The sequence below is a fragment of the Topomyia yanbarensis genome, chromosome 1, assembly GCF_030247195.1.
Source record: "Topomyia yanbarensis strain Yona2022 chromosome 1, ASM3024719v1, whole genome shotgun sequence".
NCBI lineage: Eukaryota > Metazoa > Arthropoda > Insecta > Diptera > Culicidae > Topomyia > Topomyia yanbarensis.
The window spans coordinates 194,377,694-194,397,766 of record NC_080670.1 but is presented as its reverse complement, the minus strand read 5'-3'; the positions used below and the strand labels follow the sequence as shown (position 1 = coordinate 194,397,766).

The following is a 20,073-nucleotide window of genomic DNA, read 5'->3' as shown; positions in this document are numbered from 1 at the left end:
GGTTTGGTTTTCGTTCAACCGCCCGATCCTTCGCTAGGGGCAACACTTTACGAGTAGCGCACCGCCACAATCAGCGCAGCACCAGCAGCTATTACAATAGGATTCGTTACAACTTTTGACTAGCCCAGAAGTGATGGTGAATTTATAATTACACCATTATCACACATTTTGCGCCTGACCGCAAGCCAGCCGGGGTGATGCAATGCAATTGCTGGCTGACTCTCGACTCTCGGGTTGCATTCAATGCGCACGATGCAATTATGTAGGCGCGCATAGATATCGATTATCGATCGATTGCATTGACGGGAACCGAGCCAGAGGTGGTGGTGTGGCATAAGTGTGAGCTGGCTGCTTCAAGCGATGTTGGGAAATATAGACCTTTCTTAAGGTAGTCTGAAGAGCGGCTACTTCTCCCGGCGATTGTTGCGGTATAATAGGGTTTTGTGTTTTTTTTTACTGTTTAGCACTCTGTCGACCCTTGTCAGGGTCACAAACTACCCTTTCGCCGATGAGTTTGACTTGCTTTAGCACTTGACTGGTTAACATGCTCGTTGGAATGGAGGCTAGACAGCATTGGTAGGTAGTTTCGTAACCAATCATTTCACAAGTTATGTCATCATCAGTAAGTAGAAAAAATGCACACGTGAGCAATCGGGGAATAAAAAAAACCTTTTCTGGACACCAGACAAATCGACAACAATCACCGATTCAATTTTCGACAGATGTTATATATTGTTGAGATTGCACCCTTACCCACAAACCTCTAACGGCTTCAGGCGAGTCACCAGTGTACACCAGTTACGCATATTTTTTCTCTTGTCAAAGCATAATTGTGTTAACAATGTACCAATTTGTCTACGACAATGTATATTTTAGTACATGATGTAGACAAGTCAAACGCCCTACCTAGTTACTCCTAGCACACCCTAATATCCGGGCACCACCAGGTCTTTGTATCACACCCATCGATACGGAGAGCAGATCGCGCGGTGTAACACTCTTGCCTGCTTGCTACTCGTCGTTGATAATGTCGTGATTTTGCACGTGTAGGAGGTGAAGCACTGAAGGGTACATGTCTGATATCGTCCCACTCGCGTTGAACCACATTTCCAGTTAGGAGAACTGGTGTTGTGGTAATCAAGGTTCGTGTCATACATTTATCAGATTTTTGTTCTAAGAACTGGCATTTAAACCAAGCACGATCGGTGAGGTGATACGTTAGGCAGTCGTGTCAGTTCCATCATTGCCGTTCAATTCCTTAAAATTCCAATCATTTGAACTGCTAGAACTAACAGAAGAGTCTATTATAAAGTTGCACTCTTAACTTTTCAACCTTCAATTCGAGTGCTCGGTTGATCAGGTTTACGAGTTTCACTCTAAAACTTCTGGACTACTCTGAAAATGGGAAATTTTATATCTATGGAAAAAAGATGGGTAGGTAATGTCAGAGACATAACCGAAGTGAAGTAGAATACACTTTACGCTGTTAATACAAATGCTGCGATTTTTACAATCCTCTGAAATCTTATTAAAAGATTATCAGTATATCTAATTTTCTGATGTTGCCAAACAAATTGTTTCATTCTCTTTAAATACTCTTTTCAGAGTTACCATATGAGAATCCGTATGTTCGAAAATGTTTGAATATTTTAGATTTTGATGTACGTGTACCTATATCGGTACTTCCATTAGAAATACCGAAATAACTTGTTTTATAAAGTAGTAAACATTGCGACATTCGTATTACCAGCTTAAATTATATTCTACTTCATTTCGGCTAAGTCTCTGTTATTATCCACCCTTTTTCTTATTCTCCATGTTCATACGTGTGTCGCAGCTCAGTGGATACCAAAGGGGTAGTCCTGGCAACGCTTACTTGGTCGAATTGTACGGACCAATCACGGCGCAGATAATTGATACTTGCCCACAAAATTGTTGTACATATTTCCAATCAGATAACACAAAAATCTATTTTTTTTTTCATCCAGTACAATCGGTTAAAATTTCGGCCGAAAATTTTGCTTCTTCCTTCCGATAAACAATATGCAGTCGTAGCACCTTCAAGATATTTGTTTTCTTTGGAACTCTGTTAAAATACAGATCATGCAGTCGTACCTCGATTGCGTCAGCTTCATAACATTGTTATACTTAACAAAGTGCTTCGTATTGTAACGGGAAACAAAAAGAAACGTTATCTATTCCAAATCGTTCTGAAGTTTATGCCTGAAGATTCTACAGTCAAGTGATAACCTTCATCGGCATACTTCTATGGCAATTCCAAATCCCACCAGAAAGAATCTGCTTCAATTTTGAACAAAATGAATGTAATCATACGTGATCGGAATGATTTGGATGGAAGAAGAAATGCTTTTGGATTGGTTGGACAGAGCCATCCTGAAGAAGAACCACAAACTCGAGCGTAACAACTATTGAGGCACAATTCTTTTCAATGCTGTCTGTAAGGTACAATCTCGAGTTCTGTTTATCAACTGTCGGACAATACAGAAGCGGGTTTCGAGAGAGAACAAAAGACCAAATATTCTTCCTTCTACAAAGTTAGGATAAATTCCGGAAATATATCTTGCGGACTCACCATATGTTTGTATATTTTAAGGCAAAGTACGATTCAGTGAAACAAAACAAACTGCGAAAATTTAGTCTGCAAATGTTTTCCAATAGATTAAGTTCTGTTAAAATCTGTTAATATTTTTTCTCGTAACCCCCTAATTCACATAGAATTTAAAAACCATAATAATAGAAACTTCACACGTATTGTTCCCAGAGAACAACGATGCATCGGCAAGAATGCTAGAGCAAAAAACAAAATTTCATTGACGTTCTGGGCGCTTTCAAATGGCTCCTCTCGTCAAATTCCAATTTCAGACCTTGAGCTCATCAACGACAAGAGCTTCTATGCTTGGCTAACCGAGACATCACACGATACCACCCAGTTGCTTTAGGCGTTCACGCGTGATGTGTGAACTGTTTGAATTTAATGTATAACTGACGCCAATTTGGTGTTAGTTTAAATATATAGTCTTTCTGCCCAAGCCAGTGCTATAAACAAATAAAGCAATCGCCAAATAACAGTTGCCACGCTCCGGCGTTAGATACAGGGTGTTTGGTTCATGGTTAAGAATCTCTCGGGGGTGATAGACTGCCATATTTGGAGAAAAAAATTGTTCTACACATACCATCAAATCTCAACCGTTACAGAGTTATTGAACTTTTTGTGTAAAAAACTTATTTGTCTTAAAATACCTCTAACTTTAAAAGTATACTTTGTATTTTAAATGTTTCAGTTCCACTCGAAAGGTGAGAAAATTTCCTATTGAATGGTGTTCTCATATATTTTAAGTAATTAGTTTTAATTACCTTTTAGCTGTAAAGTAGTTAAAAGTTGGTGTTTTTAAGGAGGTTTTTGCTAATTTTCTCGAAATAATGATGTATGATTATAGCAATATCCATTATCCAAAAGTTGAATTTTAGGACGTTTCATAATTTGTTCTAGGACGTCATATTTCTATCTCTTCTTATTTCTTTGTAATTTCATTACTATACTTTTCCTGTAACCGTCTTGCAAGCGCTTAAAAGACTCTAATCTAAAAAAATATGCTTTATATCGTTATTTACAAGATTTCATTGGAAAGCTGAGAAAATGTCCTATCAGTGTATGTACAAATATCTTTTAGTTAAGTGCACTAAATGATTTTTTACTAACGAAATAACTCAAAATTTGTGTTTTTTGGAGAGTTTTTTAATTATTCTAATTATTAATCAACAAAATTTATCGTTACTATTGTTCATTTGATGCCCCTTAATGTTCTCTATAACTTTTTATTAGACACTTTGTCTATACCTCTTTTCATTTTGCTGCTATTTAATAGTTAACACAGCATGAGCTCGCCACAAATGTAGTGGGTTCGAAATCGTTATTTTTGCATATGAAACGATGTGATTAAAATGATTTTGCGTCGAAACCAAAAGAGATGATTGAATGGAGTCAAAGAAAGAACTGTAGAACTTGCTGAGATGCATTATTTCCATGATAATAATGGAGATGTTTATTATTTACTATTTTAAGAAAATTAACGAAAATGCTAATAATAGCACTAACTTTAAACTAATTTACTGTTAAAAGAAAACTAAATTCACTTAACTGAAAGGTATTAATACATTTTTCACTGTAAAATTTTCCTAGCTTTCGAATAAAAAGAAAAAAAGTACAACAAGTGCCATAATTTTTCAATTAGAGCTGGTACTAGTGAAAATGAGATAAAAATATCCAAGTTGAATAACCCAAAATCATGAAAATAAGAAAAGGTAAGTGTATCATGTCAAAGAACGAATTAAGCAGTTCATCAAGACTAACAATCTGAATTATTAAAATGATGAGGTTAACTATTAGGATTTTCAAGAAATGAACGAAAAATCGTTTAAAATTGTTCAATTTTCAATAAATTACTTTGAAAAGGCTACTTAAACTCATTAGCTGAAACATGTGAGGGCATCACTCAATGCGAAATTTTCTCATCTTTCGAATGGAACTAAAACATTTAAAATACAAAGTATACTTTTAAAGTTAGAGGTATTTTAAGACAAATAAGTTTTTTACACTAAAAGTTCAATAACTCTGTAACGGTTGAGATTTGATGGTATGTGTAGAACAATTTTTTTCTCCAAATGTGGCAGTCTATCATCCCCGAGAGATTCTTAACCATGAACCAACCAACCCTTTATATAGAACTGATATTTTCATTCTTGTTTTGGTGATCATTTAACTGTTATTGTTTTTGATTGGTTAGTCGTGATAACTAAGACTCTGCAGCATATGTGGGAATCCAACTCATCGGCTCAACAAAGTGGTTGTTAGTTCTGTTTGAGAGATGAAGCATTTATTGAAGATGAAAATGGAGTTCAGACTTACGTAAGTCAACTTCCATCATAAACGAAAGTTTGCATTATTAAGTCCATATGACTACACATTCTAGCACGTCGCCCTTCTGATAAGTTCATTGCATGTCAATATACGTGGAGTCCGGTACAGAGGTGACCGGCTGAAACTTCTTCCCGTTTAGATCCAACGGTGCCTACAATACCAAATACGAGGTATTATCAGCTCTCAGACCACGTTACATACATATCAAGGCCAGACCCTCACGTTACGGTTCAGTGATTAGACGGAACGCTAACGGGTGAATCAGAAGTAGCTGGAGTAAACTAAACACATTATTGTTGGGAAGCATTCCAGAATACCAAATGGTTTTTTTTTTGTCCGAGCATCTTGAGGACACTTTTTTTCGGAGACAGAATTGTTCGCCCTCTTTCATTATGAATTCAGTTGGAATCACAAATGACCAATTTTAAGAGGTGATAAATGAGTAAACAAAAATATGCAGAACCGCTAAGAAAAATGCATCCACTGTAATCAAATCCAACACACAATCTTCAACATTATCAGCACAACTACAAACGGTTGCTGCAACCAGTATTTGCCATTCAGGCAGCATCAAATGTCCTATGAATTGACATTAAATGCGATAGGATTACCTAGTTCAAATTCGATAATTGATCCATGAGAGAACCCGAAGAATGGAAAGTCGTGTAACGAAACAAAGAAGCCATCGCAAAGCAGGAGTGGCGCTATAATGTAATGCAACCATAAATAAATGGCTCAGGCACGGAGCTGGAAGGTGTTGAGGTTAATCTATCCTGTATTACCGGATCGGTATGTCACCAATATGGTTCCAACTGAAGTACCGTCAAGAAGATCCGTCTTCGAGCGCTCATTCCGTGTCAAAACAACAACAGTGTCCTGAACACGCACCTGGAAGTTGTACAATGACGGATGGTAGGGTGAATTTCAGGCAGGCTTCAGGACAAAAATTTTATCTGGCCACAGCGCGTGGTGATGTTCCAAGCCATTTCAAATTCACCCGGAAACTGATGATTTGGTAAGGAATTTGCAGCTGCGAACTCTGAATCAAACCTTTCAGCACAATCAAAACAATGGACTCTAAGACTGATGTGTTGTATACAAACTTCCATTAAGGCTCACAGTAGAGTTCTGTCCAGACTTGGTAAGGGGCTGAAGTGATTAATTTCGTCGACAAGGATATCAATCTTCTCAACAGCCCGTAATTTCGCCAAATAGAAAAATTTCAAGCGAAAGTAAAAAAGCTAATCGCGACTAAGGACACTGCACGATGACACGATTTTGAAAGAAAAAGGTCGCTGAGTTTGACGAGTCCACACTTGGTTTTTTTGTGGCCGGATTCTACGCAGACCGGTCTTTAAATCGACAGGTACAAAGAGAAGATTTGCGCAGCGAGTATGCCCAATTGGCCAATTTGAAAGGGATCGGAAGAGTCGCCTGCGAGACTGCCGACAAACTGTCCCGGACCGAGTGCATTGGAATGATTTCTTCACGACTTTAGACTGAATAGTAAGGTAAGTACAGTGAAACAAAACCCGGATGCGGAAAACCGTGCGAGCAAGTTCTGACCAAATATAACGGATGCATTTTGATGGACGATGAAACTAACGTTAAAGTGGATTTTGTTAACGTTTGTTTGTTCGGGCTTTAACTTATAAGGTCATTTGCCCATCTTTAAAGTGGCCTTTTCTTGTTTTGATTATAGAGGTTTTAACCTTAGGGCCACTCGCCTCTTTTCGGGGAAGAGAAATCTTTTTGGAATTTGGGAATCGAACCCAGGTGAGCTGCGTACAAGGCAATCGATTTACCAAATACGCAATGCCCGTCCCCAGTGGGCTTTTTTCCGGCTTAACAATTTTACCTTACTTAACCGAAAATAGGATGCCCCAAGTTAATTTGAATTTGTCTTTGCCGATAAAATTGCTCTCAAGTTCATGATTTGGCAAGGCATCTGTAGCTGTGGAAGGAAAAGTACGGTTTTTATAACGGGAGTCAGTACAAATGAACAGCTTTGAAACAAGGAGGAAATAATTTTGCCATTTAGTCAATCTGACGAGGGTCCCACGAAACTGTGTCCGCAGAACCTTCGATGAATTAAATACATTTAGCTAACATTCAATTTTTTTAAGTTTGAGCAATTATCAAGCGCAAAATTAACAAAGATGACAGATACAGGTTGATAATACTATTTTTTTTTCCTTTTTTTTTAGAGTTGTCCTACTGGAGCTATAGAGCTAGGTTCTCGGCAGGGCTTCCTGTCAGAATCACATACTACAATTTGTAGACGAGCCAGGCAAATGGCGCCCATTGTAGCATTTGTGCGTTAACGTGTTCGATCGCGTGTGCGTTTGTATGTAACTCGCGTGTATAAATTCTATTTTAAAACCGTGTGCCTTTCGCATATTCGCCTGTGTTCTTGGATGATCGCGTGAATCTGATATTTAATTTTTGATGTGCGGCTCAGATGTTAGAAGAAAGTGAAATCTATCATCTAGCATATCACTAGTTTAAATTGTTTAAAATTTTGAACACCACAAAACTAATTTTTTGGTTAACATGCTTTTTTCGCAAGAAAAAATCCATTCTGATCCATTCAAGTACACCAAAATACATTTTTCTTCATTAATCTTTTTACTTTTTTGATTTCAGTTGAGCGGTTCGGCTTGGAGAGCGTTCACCGCAAACCTCTACCAAAAAACTCGCTACGGGGGATGGGCCATAACTCCGCCAACCTTCAATATATTTTTTTAATTCAACTTGTTTTTTCGAACTTTGATAGCACTACCAACGAGCTGTTATTTGCTTTTTGTGTTATCGCGAAGGCCACGAGGGTTTGTACCTATGTGAGTATAGATAGATTATAGTAGGTATATACTAATAAAAGGAATAATAACATGCCGAATACTTAATATGTCCCCGCGGAAGCGAAACAGTCAATTCCGTCAACTATATTAAGCTTCATAAACCAAATTTCATTATAGTATGCTATATTTCTCCTTAGCGGAGAACAATTCAGGTAAAAACCATTTTTCTCCATTGAGGAGAAAATTGTTTAAAACTATCTGTGCGTGAAGAGCAAAAAACCTATAACTAAATTAATTATGAAATTTTCGTTTCTGACGTCTCATCATTATCCAACACTAACTTAGTGACAGGGTTAAACTAGCGCCGGATTGACGCTAGCTCAAAAAAACGGAGACACAACACTTAGTGTCGGATTCTGATAAGACGAAGTTAAAACGCAAATTCCATTACTAATCTATTTATAGGTTTTGTTCACTTCAACCCTCAAAGATGGTTTTGAACAATTTTCTCCTTAATGGAGAAAAATAGCTATTACCTAAATTATTCTCCGCTGAGGAGAAATATTTTTTTTCATTTCGATTGTAGAAGTTTTAACCTTAAGGTCATTCGCCTCTTCGGGTTAGAAAAATCTCTTATGAAAAATTTCTAACCCTATGTGCGGGGTCGGGACTCGAACCCAGGTGCGCTGCGTACAAGGCAAACGATTTACCAACTACGCTACGCTAACCCCGGGAGGAGAAATATAGCATAGTGCATCTTTAGTTTCAATCAGCTTAATATGAGCTCCTTTTCTTACTGGACGGGTTTGCTCAGAAACTTAAATTGTTTCTCCGTTACTAAGTTACTGTCGGATTCTGATGAGACGAAGTCGAAACGTAAATTCCATAACTAATTCAAATTTCATTAGATTTCAAAGGATTATATTTACCCGCTCGAAATATATGCATGCAGTTTTCATATTAGAACTAACAAATCAGTTCCTTACCTGTAATGACTTTGTTTGATCGGTGACGTGATGATAGTGGTACGGGTCTGCTGGAGATCTCAATGGCACACACTCCATACCAGGTCGCGAACCCAGTGTGCACAAGTCACTCTGAAAATAGAGAAAAAGAAACAAAAATCCAAAATTAAACCAGGAAATGTCAAATTACGTTAATTGGAACCATACAGTTCCGATCGAGGTGCGCATTTAATTTTTATATATTTGCTGCCGGTCGGTGGTTCAACCAACCATGAACGACGACGACAGAACAATCGCGCGTGCTTTCAAGGATCTTGCATCAACAGAATCCAACAACTACGATGACGGTTCGCCGGCGTTAGTTCCACAATTGAATGGAATGAGTCACGTCTGGCGACGAGAAAACCCACTCGAAACGGAACCGACGTGCAATCAAGGCTGTGTATCTTAATCGCAAGCTAATCACCTCGATTGAAAGGATTTCGGTTGGAACTGATCATAAATTGGCGTGAGGGCGTAACGGACTTAATCGGTTCTGAAAACAAATGAAAGATGTGGATGGATCAGGCAAATTCTGAAGATCTGAGATATTCGTAATTGGGTGTAAAATGTTTAATCGATTATATTAACACAACTGTCAAAATCATCCGTAAATGTCGATCTTAATTTTAATATATCTCCAACAAACATTTCCAAACAAAGTCCGTCCGTATCGTGACCACTCGACAATAATCATATGCACCGGTCAATATTTACCACCCCGAACCCGGGGGAACATCCGCCCGTCCGTATCCAAACAAGCAACAATTAGAAAAATATTTATCGGAGCTACTGTGCTGTATCTGTACTCACACTTTGCTCAGCCTCGCACAGAAAATCAAGCGTTCGCTAACTTTGTCTGTCTCTGTCTCCGTCTGTGTATTTACGTACACAAAATTACGACCATTTTAGCTGCAGCTGCTGCTGCTGTTTGTCTATACCCGATGACTGCACAACACAACAGATCTAATTTAAATAATTAACCGATTATTCCCCAGCAATTGCCTACGTAAGCTAACCTCCTCCTCCTCCCGAGAGACTTATGGATTCGCCACTCCAATACACGGTGCTGCTGGTTGGGCTACTACTCTGCCGGAGCTTGATGGGTTGCGCTGTTGCACTCCAGTTGCTAATTTTACTATGCAGACATTTCATTCAGACGCGCAGACAAATACGGGGGGAATGTGGGGCAAAATTTGATCGTCGATCACAGACCAATATACGAGCAACTTAATCGTTGTCTAAAAATAAACAAAAAACGTTTTATTCAACAGTGCTACGAAAATAAAACTAATCACAGATTTCAAAAAAAAAAAAAACATCTAAACGGACCCCCCATGTCCCTCCACAAATTATACTTCGATGCCAGCAGCATTGTTGCACTGTACGATGGTGCGGCGGCACGCGGTGCACCGACCGACACGCTCCGGTACTGCCCCGTTTCTAAAACCCGAGCTACCGCTGCTGATGCGATGATTGGATGGAAATTGGAAGGAAAATTCGCGAACGTGAGTTTCCTTGAACTGTGACTATAACGCCTCCCGTTCCGAACCGGGCCAGCAATCCGGTAGCCATGGCCGATCACCAGCGGGCCAATTGCGAATGGCGAAGAACGCCATCATGATTATTACGGCATTAATCAAAGTTTGCTAATTGAATATTTTTTCTGCGTTGGAGCGATTTTCCGCGAGTTGAAAATTGATCGTCGTGCCGCGCTCATTTGAGTGTTACATTAGAGTCAAAAAAAAAAATATTTCTACTGAACTACGACTCTCAGCGGTTTAGAAAGCTCCCGGGACCCACCAGTCTGATACTTTACTCCTAATCTGTTGCTGTCACCGATAAATCACTTCCGATCCTGTTGTTTCTCCCCGTAACCGGCAAACCTTACCCTAAATCAACACTCCCAGAACCGCTCCAACGGGTGGTGCTTCGATAGAGTCAATAAACCACGGAATAGGTCGTGATCGGCCAATAACATAAATTTGATGAAAATGGAATATTTGAAAAATAGCGTCGTCCCTCACAGGGAGGGGAAAGAAATGGTGAACCCACCTGATGAACAAATGGGGGGCATTAGCTTCAGTAGTCTCTCCGAGCGAGCGAGCAGGATAATTAGGAAGCTGCACCAGTCAGACCAGTGGCAGTACCGGAGATTTACGACTCTCATTGGAACCGCAACACGGAGTTCGGATAGTTTTTCATATCTCGCTTCCTAGTTGGAAGATTTGATCGGCTTTTCTTGCTTTCTTCAAAGCAAAAAAAAAGGTTCGATGGATGGGATCGAAAGCTTTTGTGGCGTACAGCTATTATGATTGGGTAACATACGTAACGTTCCGACGATTGGCGTCCGAAACTGTCAAAGAGAGATTTGCCGTGAGCGCTGGTAGTGTTGTAGATATCAAAGTCACGTATTTTTTCTGCTCGATTAATTGATAGAAACCCACGTTCCAGGGTAGAAGTTGAAGGAGATATCGACATATGTCACTTGTGATTACTGTGGTAAGTCTCCGGATGCCCTTTCTATGCTATCGATCGGATTGTGGGAAAAGCTATACGTCCTAGGCGACTGTAGACTGTCATGCTGTAGACAGTAATTTAATATTTTATGAATGAAAAATTAACACCGAAGACGACTGAATTTCAGGGAAGAAAGAAATGTTAGTCCTATGCTCATCGATACCTACATTCGGGAGTTCCTCCACATTTGCATATAAAATCCACTGGGATAAAATTTTACGCACTAAATTAGCGCTGAGCTTCATTTTAACCCTTTGCAGGGAAGCTAAAGTTGCGATTTAAAAATGCACCGCCTCTGTGCTCCGGTAAAGCGTTCCGCTTTTCAGTTAAAAAACAGAAATTTGTTAGTAAAACTGTCAAATATGTTATTTAGTACTAATTGCTCTGGGCAGCCAGCTGCCAGGATTTGTTCGCAGATTTTAAGTTTTTTTTAAGTAATTCGAAAACTCTTGATTTGCAAACTGTGTAACTTGAACCCCGGACAACGGTCGAATCAACTTGATGTCGGATTGGATTGGACCATTATTAGCAATGAACATATGTATAATCTCGAGCGGCAGCTTAAAGAGACACCAATGACGAATTTCGCGCCAACTCGAACAAATGTTGGCAGCACCCTCTCAAATTTTAATGAAACTTTCTGTACATGAAGACTTTGTCACAAAAAGCCACTTTGCATACTTTCCAAAAATGATCTAGACTGTCTTTAGAAAAGGGTTTTTTTACCATTTTTTTCAAATGGCTATAGCCTAAAAATGACAAATCCTACAAAACAATGTTGGAGGAGTGATTTTCACAGAATTAGTCAAATTTTTTAATAAAAATATTGAAAAAAATCATCGACTCCTACACTAAGAAAAATCGATTTACTAAAAAACCCATCTTTGATTTAGACAAAATTTGGTTCCAAGATAGGTAATTATGTTCCCTACCTGCCGTCAAAAATTCAACTTGGGCACTTTCAAAGAAAAAAAGTTATTCGAAAAAAACTTTTTCTTGTCCAAACTGATTTTTTCCAGTGTATTTGAATCGAAAACTGAACCAATGAAATTTATTATCATCTCAGAATTCCATTTCCCAACTGCTAGTATATATCCATAACAAACTTGAATATAAACAGTCAAATGAGCACAATAATTAATTAACATTAACAGGCTTCTACTTTTACATTTTTTTAAATAATTAGCGCGATGACGAAGTCGACCGATAAATCGACACACAATGACCTGCACTGCGAGCCGTGTCCAACAATTCCGCCATTAAGCTGTGGAACAATGTTTGCAAACACGGCCCACAGCAAAAATCAATTCACATCGACCCGCGAGTCGGCCATGCTAGCGCGCACCGACCAGTGGTCGTTTATTTGAGCAGGTGCGGAGTATGAAAAAACTCCACACATAAAAAAGACCCATAGGCTCTCTCGGTCTCCTCGATGCATTACTATCGAGGCGTAATGCAATAGCCATCTTAAAACAATTGTCTGTCAGAGGTTTTTGGGCACTGATGCATGCAATATGGTTGATGATTAAAACAAAAAAAAAATTAGAATAACTCAAGAACTGTTCGATATATCAAATTATTCGGTTCAAAAAAATGGTGTATTTCTATGATGGTAACAATTTTGTAGAACTGAAATGTTTAAAAATCTTTTTTTTTTGAGAGTTGTCCTACTGGAGTCCCGAAAAAAAATATTTTTTTGTGATTCCTTACTTATGCTATAAATTCCATTTAATAAGATTCATCTCTTTATTGCATCCAGAAAAATTTCCGAAATATGCCTATTTTTTCGTGCTCCAACCCCTGGTGTAACCCCTTAATGTACATTATGTCCAACGTTTTTATGCCTTACGGTGCACACCCCTTGCGAAATGCATTCGGAAGGAGGCCTAATTTCAACATTATCTGGTTTAGAGGAACAGGTAGATCAACCTTGTCCAGGAGAATATATTGAGGAAGAGAAGAACCGACAAAGGTCATCTGAAGTGGGTCTGGTGGACACGAAATTGTCTTACTATCTTCAATTTTCGCTGCATGTAATTGCGTGCGATCCAAAATCATCATAGTAGGTTGTACTTCAACAGGTCGTCGCTCTTCAAACCCCCGGTTCGGAGACCACACCATCAATCTCCACTGCCTTTACAGGTACGTAGACGCGAGTGTCCCGCGTAAAACGCTCGCACCAAAACAAGTAATCTTGTTTGTCTGGTCGAAATCATTGACGTATGACAAGTCCCTTATTAGCTCAAACACGTGTTATCTGACCTATGACCGGATTCTGCGCAGTCAAGTTTCGAGAATTTTTTTAATAAATTCGGCTGTTTTCTACCGCTCCGAAAGTACACACCCCCTGACGCAGTGGAATTTAATAAGTATTTTTTATTTGGAGCAAAACCACAAAACACTGAAAACCATCATCAATATGAGTGTCGTTGGAAGAGTGCTGGTCAGTAAAAAAAAACGAAAAATGACGATTGACGCAATTTTGAAATCCAATATGGCGACTGCCGGTGCTGATGGGATGGAATCGAAACATAAATCCACGACATATCAAAAGTGTATGTGTTGTGTCCTTCAAAAAACAAGATATAACCCTTGAGTGCGCATTTTTGTTTTGTTTTGTCAAAAACGTTGTACTGCTTCTATTCAAATACTACTATTGTACTCTATTTTAAGCAATAGAGCAAATCTCAAAGGAACATGCGCTCTGTAAATGTTTCAGGTCAATTTGAATGGAATCTGTATGACCAAATGGGTCGTTATGTCGAATGCCATTAGCACGAATGCTATTTTATCGAAAAGGGTCGTTTGGTCGAAAGCCATTAACCCGAAAGGACCATTTGGTCGAATACTATTTGGTTCGATGCCATTTGACCGAATGTCGTTTTGCCGAATGATTTTTGGCTAAATGCAATTTTAACGAAAGGCCTTTTTTCGAATGCAATTAAATTGAATGTCAAAAGTGTATAAAATTTTCACGACGTTTTAAATAATTTGAATCATTTCGTTAAATGTCAGCGATATTGGATTGAAGAAAGCGAGCGTTTGGATTGAAATAACTGATATTAGCACGATCAATAACTTTATCCTGAAAACAATTGTTATCTTAACACCAGGCATTGTGTAGTTGGTAAATCGATTGTCTTGTACCCGGCTCACCTGGGTTCGATTCTCAAACCCGCAGATAAGGATAGAAATATTTTCCTAAACCGAAAGAGAGGCGAATGACCATAAGGTTGAAACCTGTGTATTTAAATGTTACCCCTATCTTTCCATGTCACTGATTGCCGCATACCCGAGCAAACGAAAAGCCCATAATGCCCCCATGCTCTTGGTCCAAATTCACCCCCACTGCATGGTGTTTTGATAGTGTTTGGAATGTGTTCAACCTATGAAAACACCATGGTCCGGATGATCCCATTTAAAAACCATATTCTCGAATATTTATGTGTTTTTGAGACAATTTCATGGTGTTTTGATGGTTGTAAAATTTTGCGCAGACTATATTTATGGTATTTTTATAGGTTTATATGGTCTTTGAACCCATGAAAATTTGATCGGGTATTTAGTAACTAGGCCTTTAGTAGCTTACGAATATTTTATTATTATTATTTATTGTTATATAAATAACTCCCTCTCCTTCTGATGAAATATAATGTACATGGTAGTTAATAATATAGTACATGTACTACTTACGAGTATATAAAATTAATCATTACAATGAGAAAAAATATGCAATGAAAATGATTAAACGAACTAAAAACAAACCAATGAACATGACAATAAAACATTTGTTCCTCGTGCCGCTATGATATGGTAACTGGTTTTCGATCCTTCATGCGAATTGTCTATTCTCGACCCTAGATGATTAAAGTCATCATTCCACTCAGACAAGACCATGCGTTTTCCCCATGCACACTTGATACCCTATGGATTAGTTTCCTAGTTGTTCAAAGAAACACTAAACAATCAAATAAATTAATTTGCTCAGTCCAAAGTAATGTCAGCTTGATCGGCATAACTCGGCGGATACATGTTCCCTTACAAGACCATCAAATCAACGAACACTTAAATTACATACCACAAAATATGCGCAATTTTGCGCAATACTAATTATTTGCAATAAAAGAAGATGATAAGAGATGCGAAAGAAAATAGCCGACCACCGTCCAAAATATAGTTTCGTTAGATATATAAATAATAGAATAATGGAATTTTGAAGACTTTTAAAGATTTTAAAGAGTCAGCTCAAACTCATTTCTTTCTGGCAATATTTCTTTAAGTAATTCCAAAATTTCTCAATATTTCTTAAGAATCAAAATTTTTCTAAACTTCTCCCGATTTCGACAACATACATGACAACTTCGGGACCAGTGCAACGATTCTACTGATCCTTTTTAGAAATGCTTTCAACATACATTGACGATTAGCTAATGCAAGGCGAATAAACTTCAATGGAAATACGACAGTGTAAAATATTCGATCAGTGCAATTTTACAGTAACCATATAAAAGGAATAAAAATGTCAGCTCATGTTAACAATAAGGAAAATATTAGAATATCTAGAATAATAAATGTAAATATTTTATTTATAAAAGAATATATAAACAGGTTTCATTTTAAGAAAAACTATCGTTTCGATAGAATGGTATTAATGAAAGTAACTTCTTCGGACAAATATAATTCGACCTAATGGCTCATCCGTCAAACAACTGTATCAGATAAATGACTGGAAATCGGCCTAACGAATTAAGGTTAGACAGCATTCAGCTAAACGATCCATTCGACCCTGTCGGCCAAATCGCCGTAGATCAGATGATAGTTGGATGATTAACCAACATTTGATCAAATGGTATTCGATCAAGTGGCCGGAATTTCGCTTGCTCTGGTCAATCACGAAATAATAACTACACATCGTCCGGTCATCATGTCTATTATAGTCATAGATAAAGAATAACACCTATCGGCCTACCCTAAATCGATTCCTAGTCCTACCAGGAGTGTCTGCCTAAAAATTGAAATCAAATCCGTGCTTGAAATTTGTATGGGATTTTTCGACAATTTTTCTGACAAAAACCTACAAACTTGTATTTTCACCGCTAGCGGCCACTGTTTGCAGCAGTAAAATCACTGCAAGCAGAAATAAGATAATTTTTTATTGCCTATCGTTCTGTCGAAAATTTCAAACCGATCCAGCTTTGCTAGGAGAAGATATTAAACTTTTAATGAAGTGATGCCTGAGTCAGTTTTGCATGGGGCCAGCGCATGGTTGTGTACCAGTATTCGATTCCCACGATTTTTATATTTTTTCGAGAAAATGGTTGGGTTTAGCTTAATAGTGTGTTCGGAAGAATTTCAATAGGTATTATGAGTCGTATTTTGGTTTTAGTAAATTTTAGTTCTTTTTTTCACCACATAGAGGTCGCCACGACAAGCTTTTCAACGGAGCGAGATAGAAAGTAGGTTTTTTCTACAAACTTGTAGAACAAGAACTTTGCAGTAATTCTTCTGAACAAATCCATATTCTATCTCTCCTTTTTGAAAAGTTAGTGATTCTCTATTCGATGAAATGTGGGACAGAAATTTCCTTGCCTTGTCATAATATGTACTAAAATTCTTCCAAAAAACTATTTTTGATTTAAATTAAAGAAAAATTGCTGTCTACAAAAGGTTTTTAAAAATTGAAAGTTCATAACCAATCCTATTAAATTTATTTTTTTTTTGCTGCAGTAGTATCGTGACCATAATTACATAAATTAATCCCACCTGAAATCGGGGTGTAAAACACCAAAGCATTAAGCCATCCGCTAATCTCAACGTGCACCGAATCGTCCTGCGTCGCATAGGCCAGGCCGATTAAAACAATATGTTCCCAAGTTGGACAGTCCACGGAACTGGCAAAGCCTAAACGACCCGCGCCGTTGCCATACTCTATTTGGTTGAAAGCAAAAGTGAAATTTTCATCCGGCCCCGCCGAAAGGGCCTAATAAAATAAAAATTAGCGTAGGTTCCGCATTAGGCAGGCTAAACCGACGTGAGGGAGCTGATATTCATTCGCTTTCGCGCTTCGGACCATAATCTCCAAACTACAGCCGCAATAGGCGGATCGAAAAATAAATCTTCAGCGCGAGACGTTAGGTGAGGATTGAAATCGGACATTTTTCTACCCGGGGGGGGGGGGGGGGGGGAACTGGCGGCACCGAAAGCGCCCAGATAGGGTGATCGATTGGTTTCAGGAGGCTTCGGTCTTCGATGTCGAAAGGGAAATTAGCATTAGGTAACTTGGTATTTAAAAAAAACAGCAATGTAACCAGGGAAGGGAACGCTTAAGTACCAGAACGAAATATTCCAGCGAATCAAAGGACGTTGCGATTGCATAAGCAGAATGCAATTTCGTTACACGGCAGAAAGCGAAACAATGACGACAAAGGCATCAAATCTCGTGAACCGTAAACACGTCACAGGCTTGTCAACTGACAAAACAACACGAAACAAGGTAAGCCCGGAGAACTTGGGCTAGCACAAAAAGCATAACGATTCGGTTTGAATTGTGCAAAACTATACTTTCTTTTCCACTCGTTGTCGTCGTCGTAGTGCCCGGTAGCAGAGTCCGAGTAACAAAATAAACAGCCCTGGTAATAACAGATTATGTCACCGCCCCCGGAGTTTATGGTGCACGTGCTCCGGCCGGAGTCAATGTTTACAGTTTTCCGGGTTTACACCGATTCCCCAGCAAGGCCCCCGTCGATACAAACAACACTTATGCCAGTAGTAGGTGCCCTTTTTAATTTTACTTTTCCTTGAAATCCTTCGTTTGCAGAAAAACTCTCTAGTTGGAAACAGCAGTTAGCAGTTGAGCTGCCAAAAATGGCAATGCCAATCGCGCATTAATCCGATACAAATTTTCCAAACTAGAACAAAGTGTGTTTGCCCCCGAACACCCTAGATGGCAGCATTCACTCAATCTGCGTAGGATTGACAGCTGCTGGCTACCAAGCAGGCGGCGGTGCTGTCGGTCGCGGCCGATCGATCGATCGATCGGTGTGAAATCGTCGCTCCTATCCTAAGTTTAGATTCGCACGTTACAATGTTGCGATAATTGTGCAGCTGGCTGCAAAGGCTGAAACTGTGCTGCAGTTGTTTAACTGCATCCAACTCTGTATGTGGCCGTCAGTGAGTGTGGAAAATGGCCAGTCAGCTGAAATTGATTTCAAAATAAACAATCTAGCTAGCGCGGTGGTTGTGGTTCGCGGAATGGTGCTCCAATGTGGGGAAATGTTTTTGAAATGCATCTTACCGTTACCCGAACAGATTGCTGTTCTTTCGCAGTGACAGCCGGACCCTTTGTGTAACCGGCGACGGACCGGTCATCGATTATTCTCTTGGAATAGTTAGATTACCGTGAATTTTTATGTGACCAGAGTCAATGGACTGGCCGCAGCCAGAGGTCCAGAAGGTGCTTTGAGCCCGAAGTGATTATATAAAAAATAATAAAAACAGAACTTATCTGCCAAAACACTAATTAACTTAAGCGTGAATGGAGCCATTTTAATTATCCATGTTCCTTGCCGGGCAGCGCGCTACTGGTCGTAATAGCCATTATGGTATTGAAAAAGGTTACACAAGGAAGTTAAAACCCACGTGTTTTCCTGCGGGTTTTCCTTCAAGCTGTGAACTTCTTGCGGTGCAGTCCTAACAGGCGGCAAGGCGGCTAGTGAATCGTTCGAACCTAGCGGGTGATGATCGTTGCCGCACCGCCGCCGCACCGTTTCTGCTGTTGCCTTCGCTGCTGATGGAGATAATCGATTCAATGAAACTCCTAATTAAGTGCTATTAAAATGCGTGAAACGCGGAAATTTCATTGCATGTTGCTGGTGGTGGTGCTAGTAACTTTGTGCTGGAATACGAGTTAGAGGTCTTATTTACCGTGTTGAAATAGCTCGGGTTCCGTTGGAGCGTAGCTCCCTTTTTTCTGGCTGTTGAGCTTAACGGAAGAAAGTGAGTGTGGATCTGATCGATGCTGACCGGTTGAAAGGAAAAGGGAGTAAGGAAAAAGGTCAAAATGGCAGAAAATGCTACAATAGGCAAAAAAGTCAGAAAAAAGTCAGTAACAATAACAGAAAAAGAACATTTTCTATTGAGATTTTTTTTGAATCACACTTGTAGGAGGATTAATCACGAAAATCATAACAGCAAATGATAAACCTTTTTGTTTTTGATATTTAGTCCAGAAACACTATTGACGTAAATTCAGCCCGTTTTTTTTTTTTTTTTTTTTTTTTATTTCGATTATAGAGGTTTTAACCTTGAGGTCATTCGCCTCTTCGGGTTAGAAAAATCTCTTGTGAAAAATTTCTAACCCTATGTGCGGGGTCGGGACTCGAACCCAGGTGCGCTGAGTACAAGGCAATCGATTTACCAACTACGCCACGCCCACCCCCAATTCAGCCCGTTCAAATTCATTATTTGAAGCTCCTTTTTTTCAAAAATTGCTAAATTACTTTGAAAATATACGAGGTAAGTCATTGTTGTAATATAGAAAGTTTTTCATATTGGTAATTCAGAGCTTTTCACTGAACATCTCGAACTTGCTAGAATGTTATTTCAAAAGTTATATTAATTAATTGGCTTTAAAGGGATCATCCTCGAACGACCAGCAATAATGTCGAAGATATTAAAGATATTTGTACCTTCAGCAAAGATGTTAGCAAAGGCTTGCTGTACAACTTTGCCGAAGGCATAATTTCAATATATCCGCTTGCAAGAAAGTTGATAAATATATCTCACTTTCAGGGGGATTAATCATTAAAAT

The 20,073-nt window shown here is 38.9% G+C and overlaps 1 protein-coding gene across 1 annotated transcript in view; it reads right to left on the bottom strand.

Moving 5' to 3' along the window:
• Positions 1-8,714: 8,714 nt before the first annotated feature.
• LOC131676134 (uncharacterized) overlaps positions 8,715-20,073 on the bottom strand; it is a 235,514-nt gene continuing 224,155 nt past the window's right edge. Inside the window, exon 3 of the mRNA XM_058955257.1 lies at positions 8,715-8,837. Within this exon, the coding sequence (XP_058811240.1) occupies positions 8,715-8,837 (123 nt within the window). The remainder of the gene's footprint in view (positions 8,838-20,073) is intronic.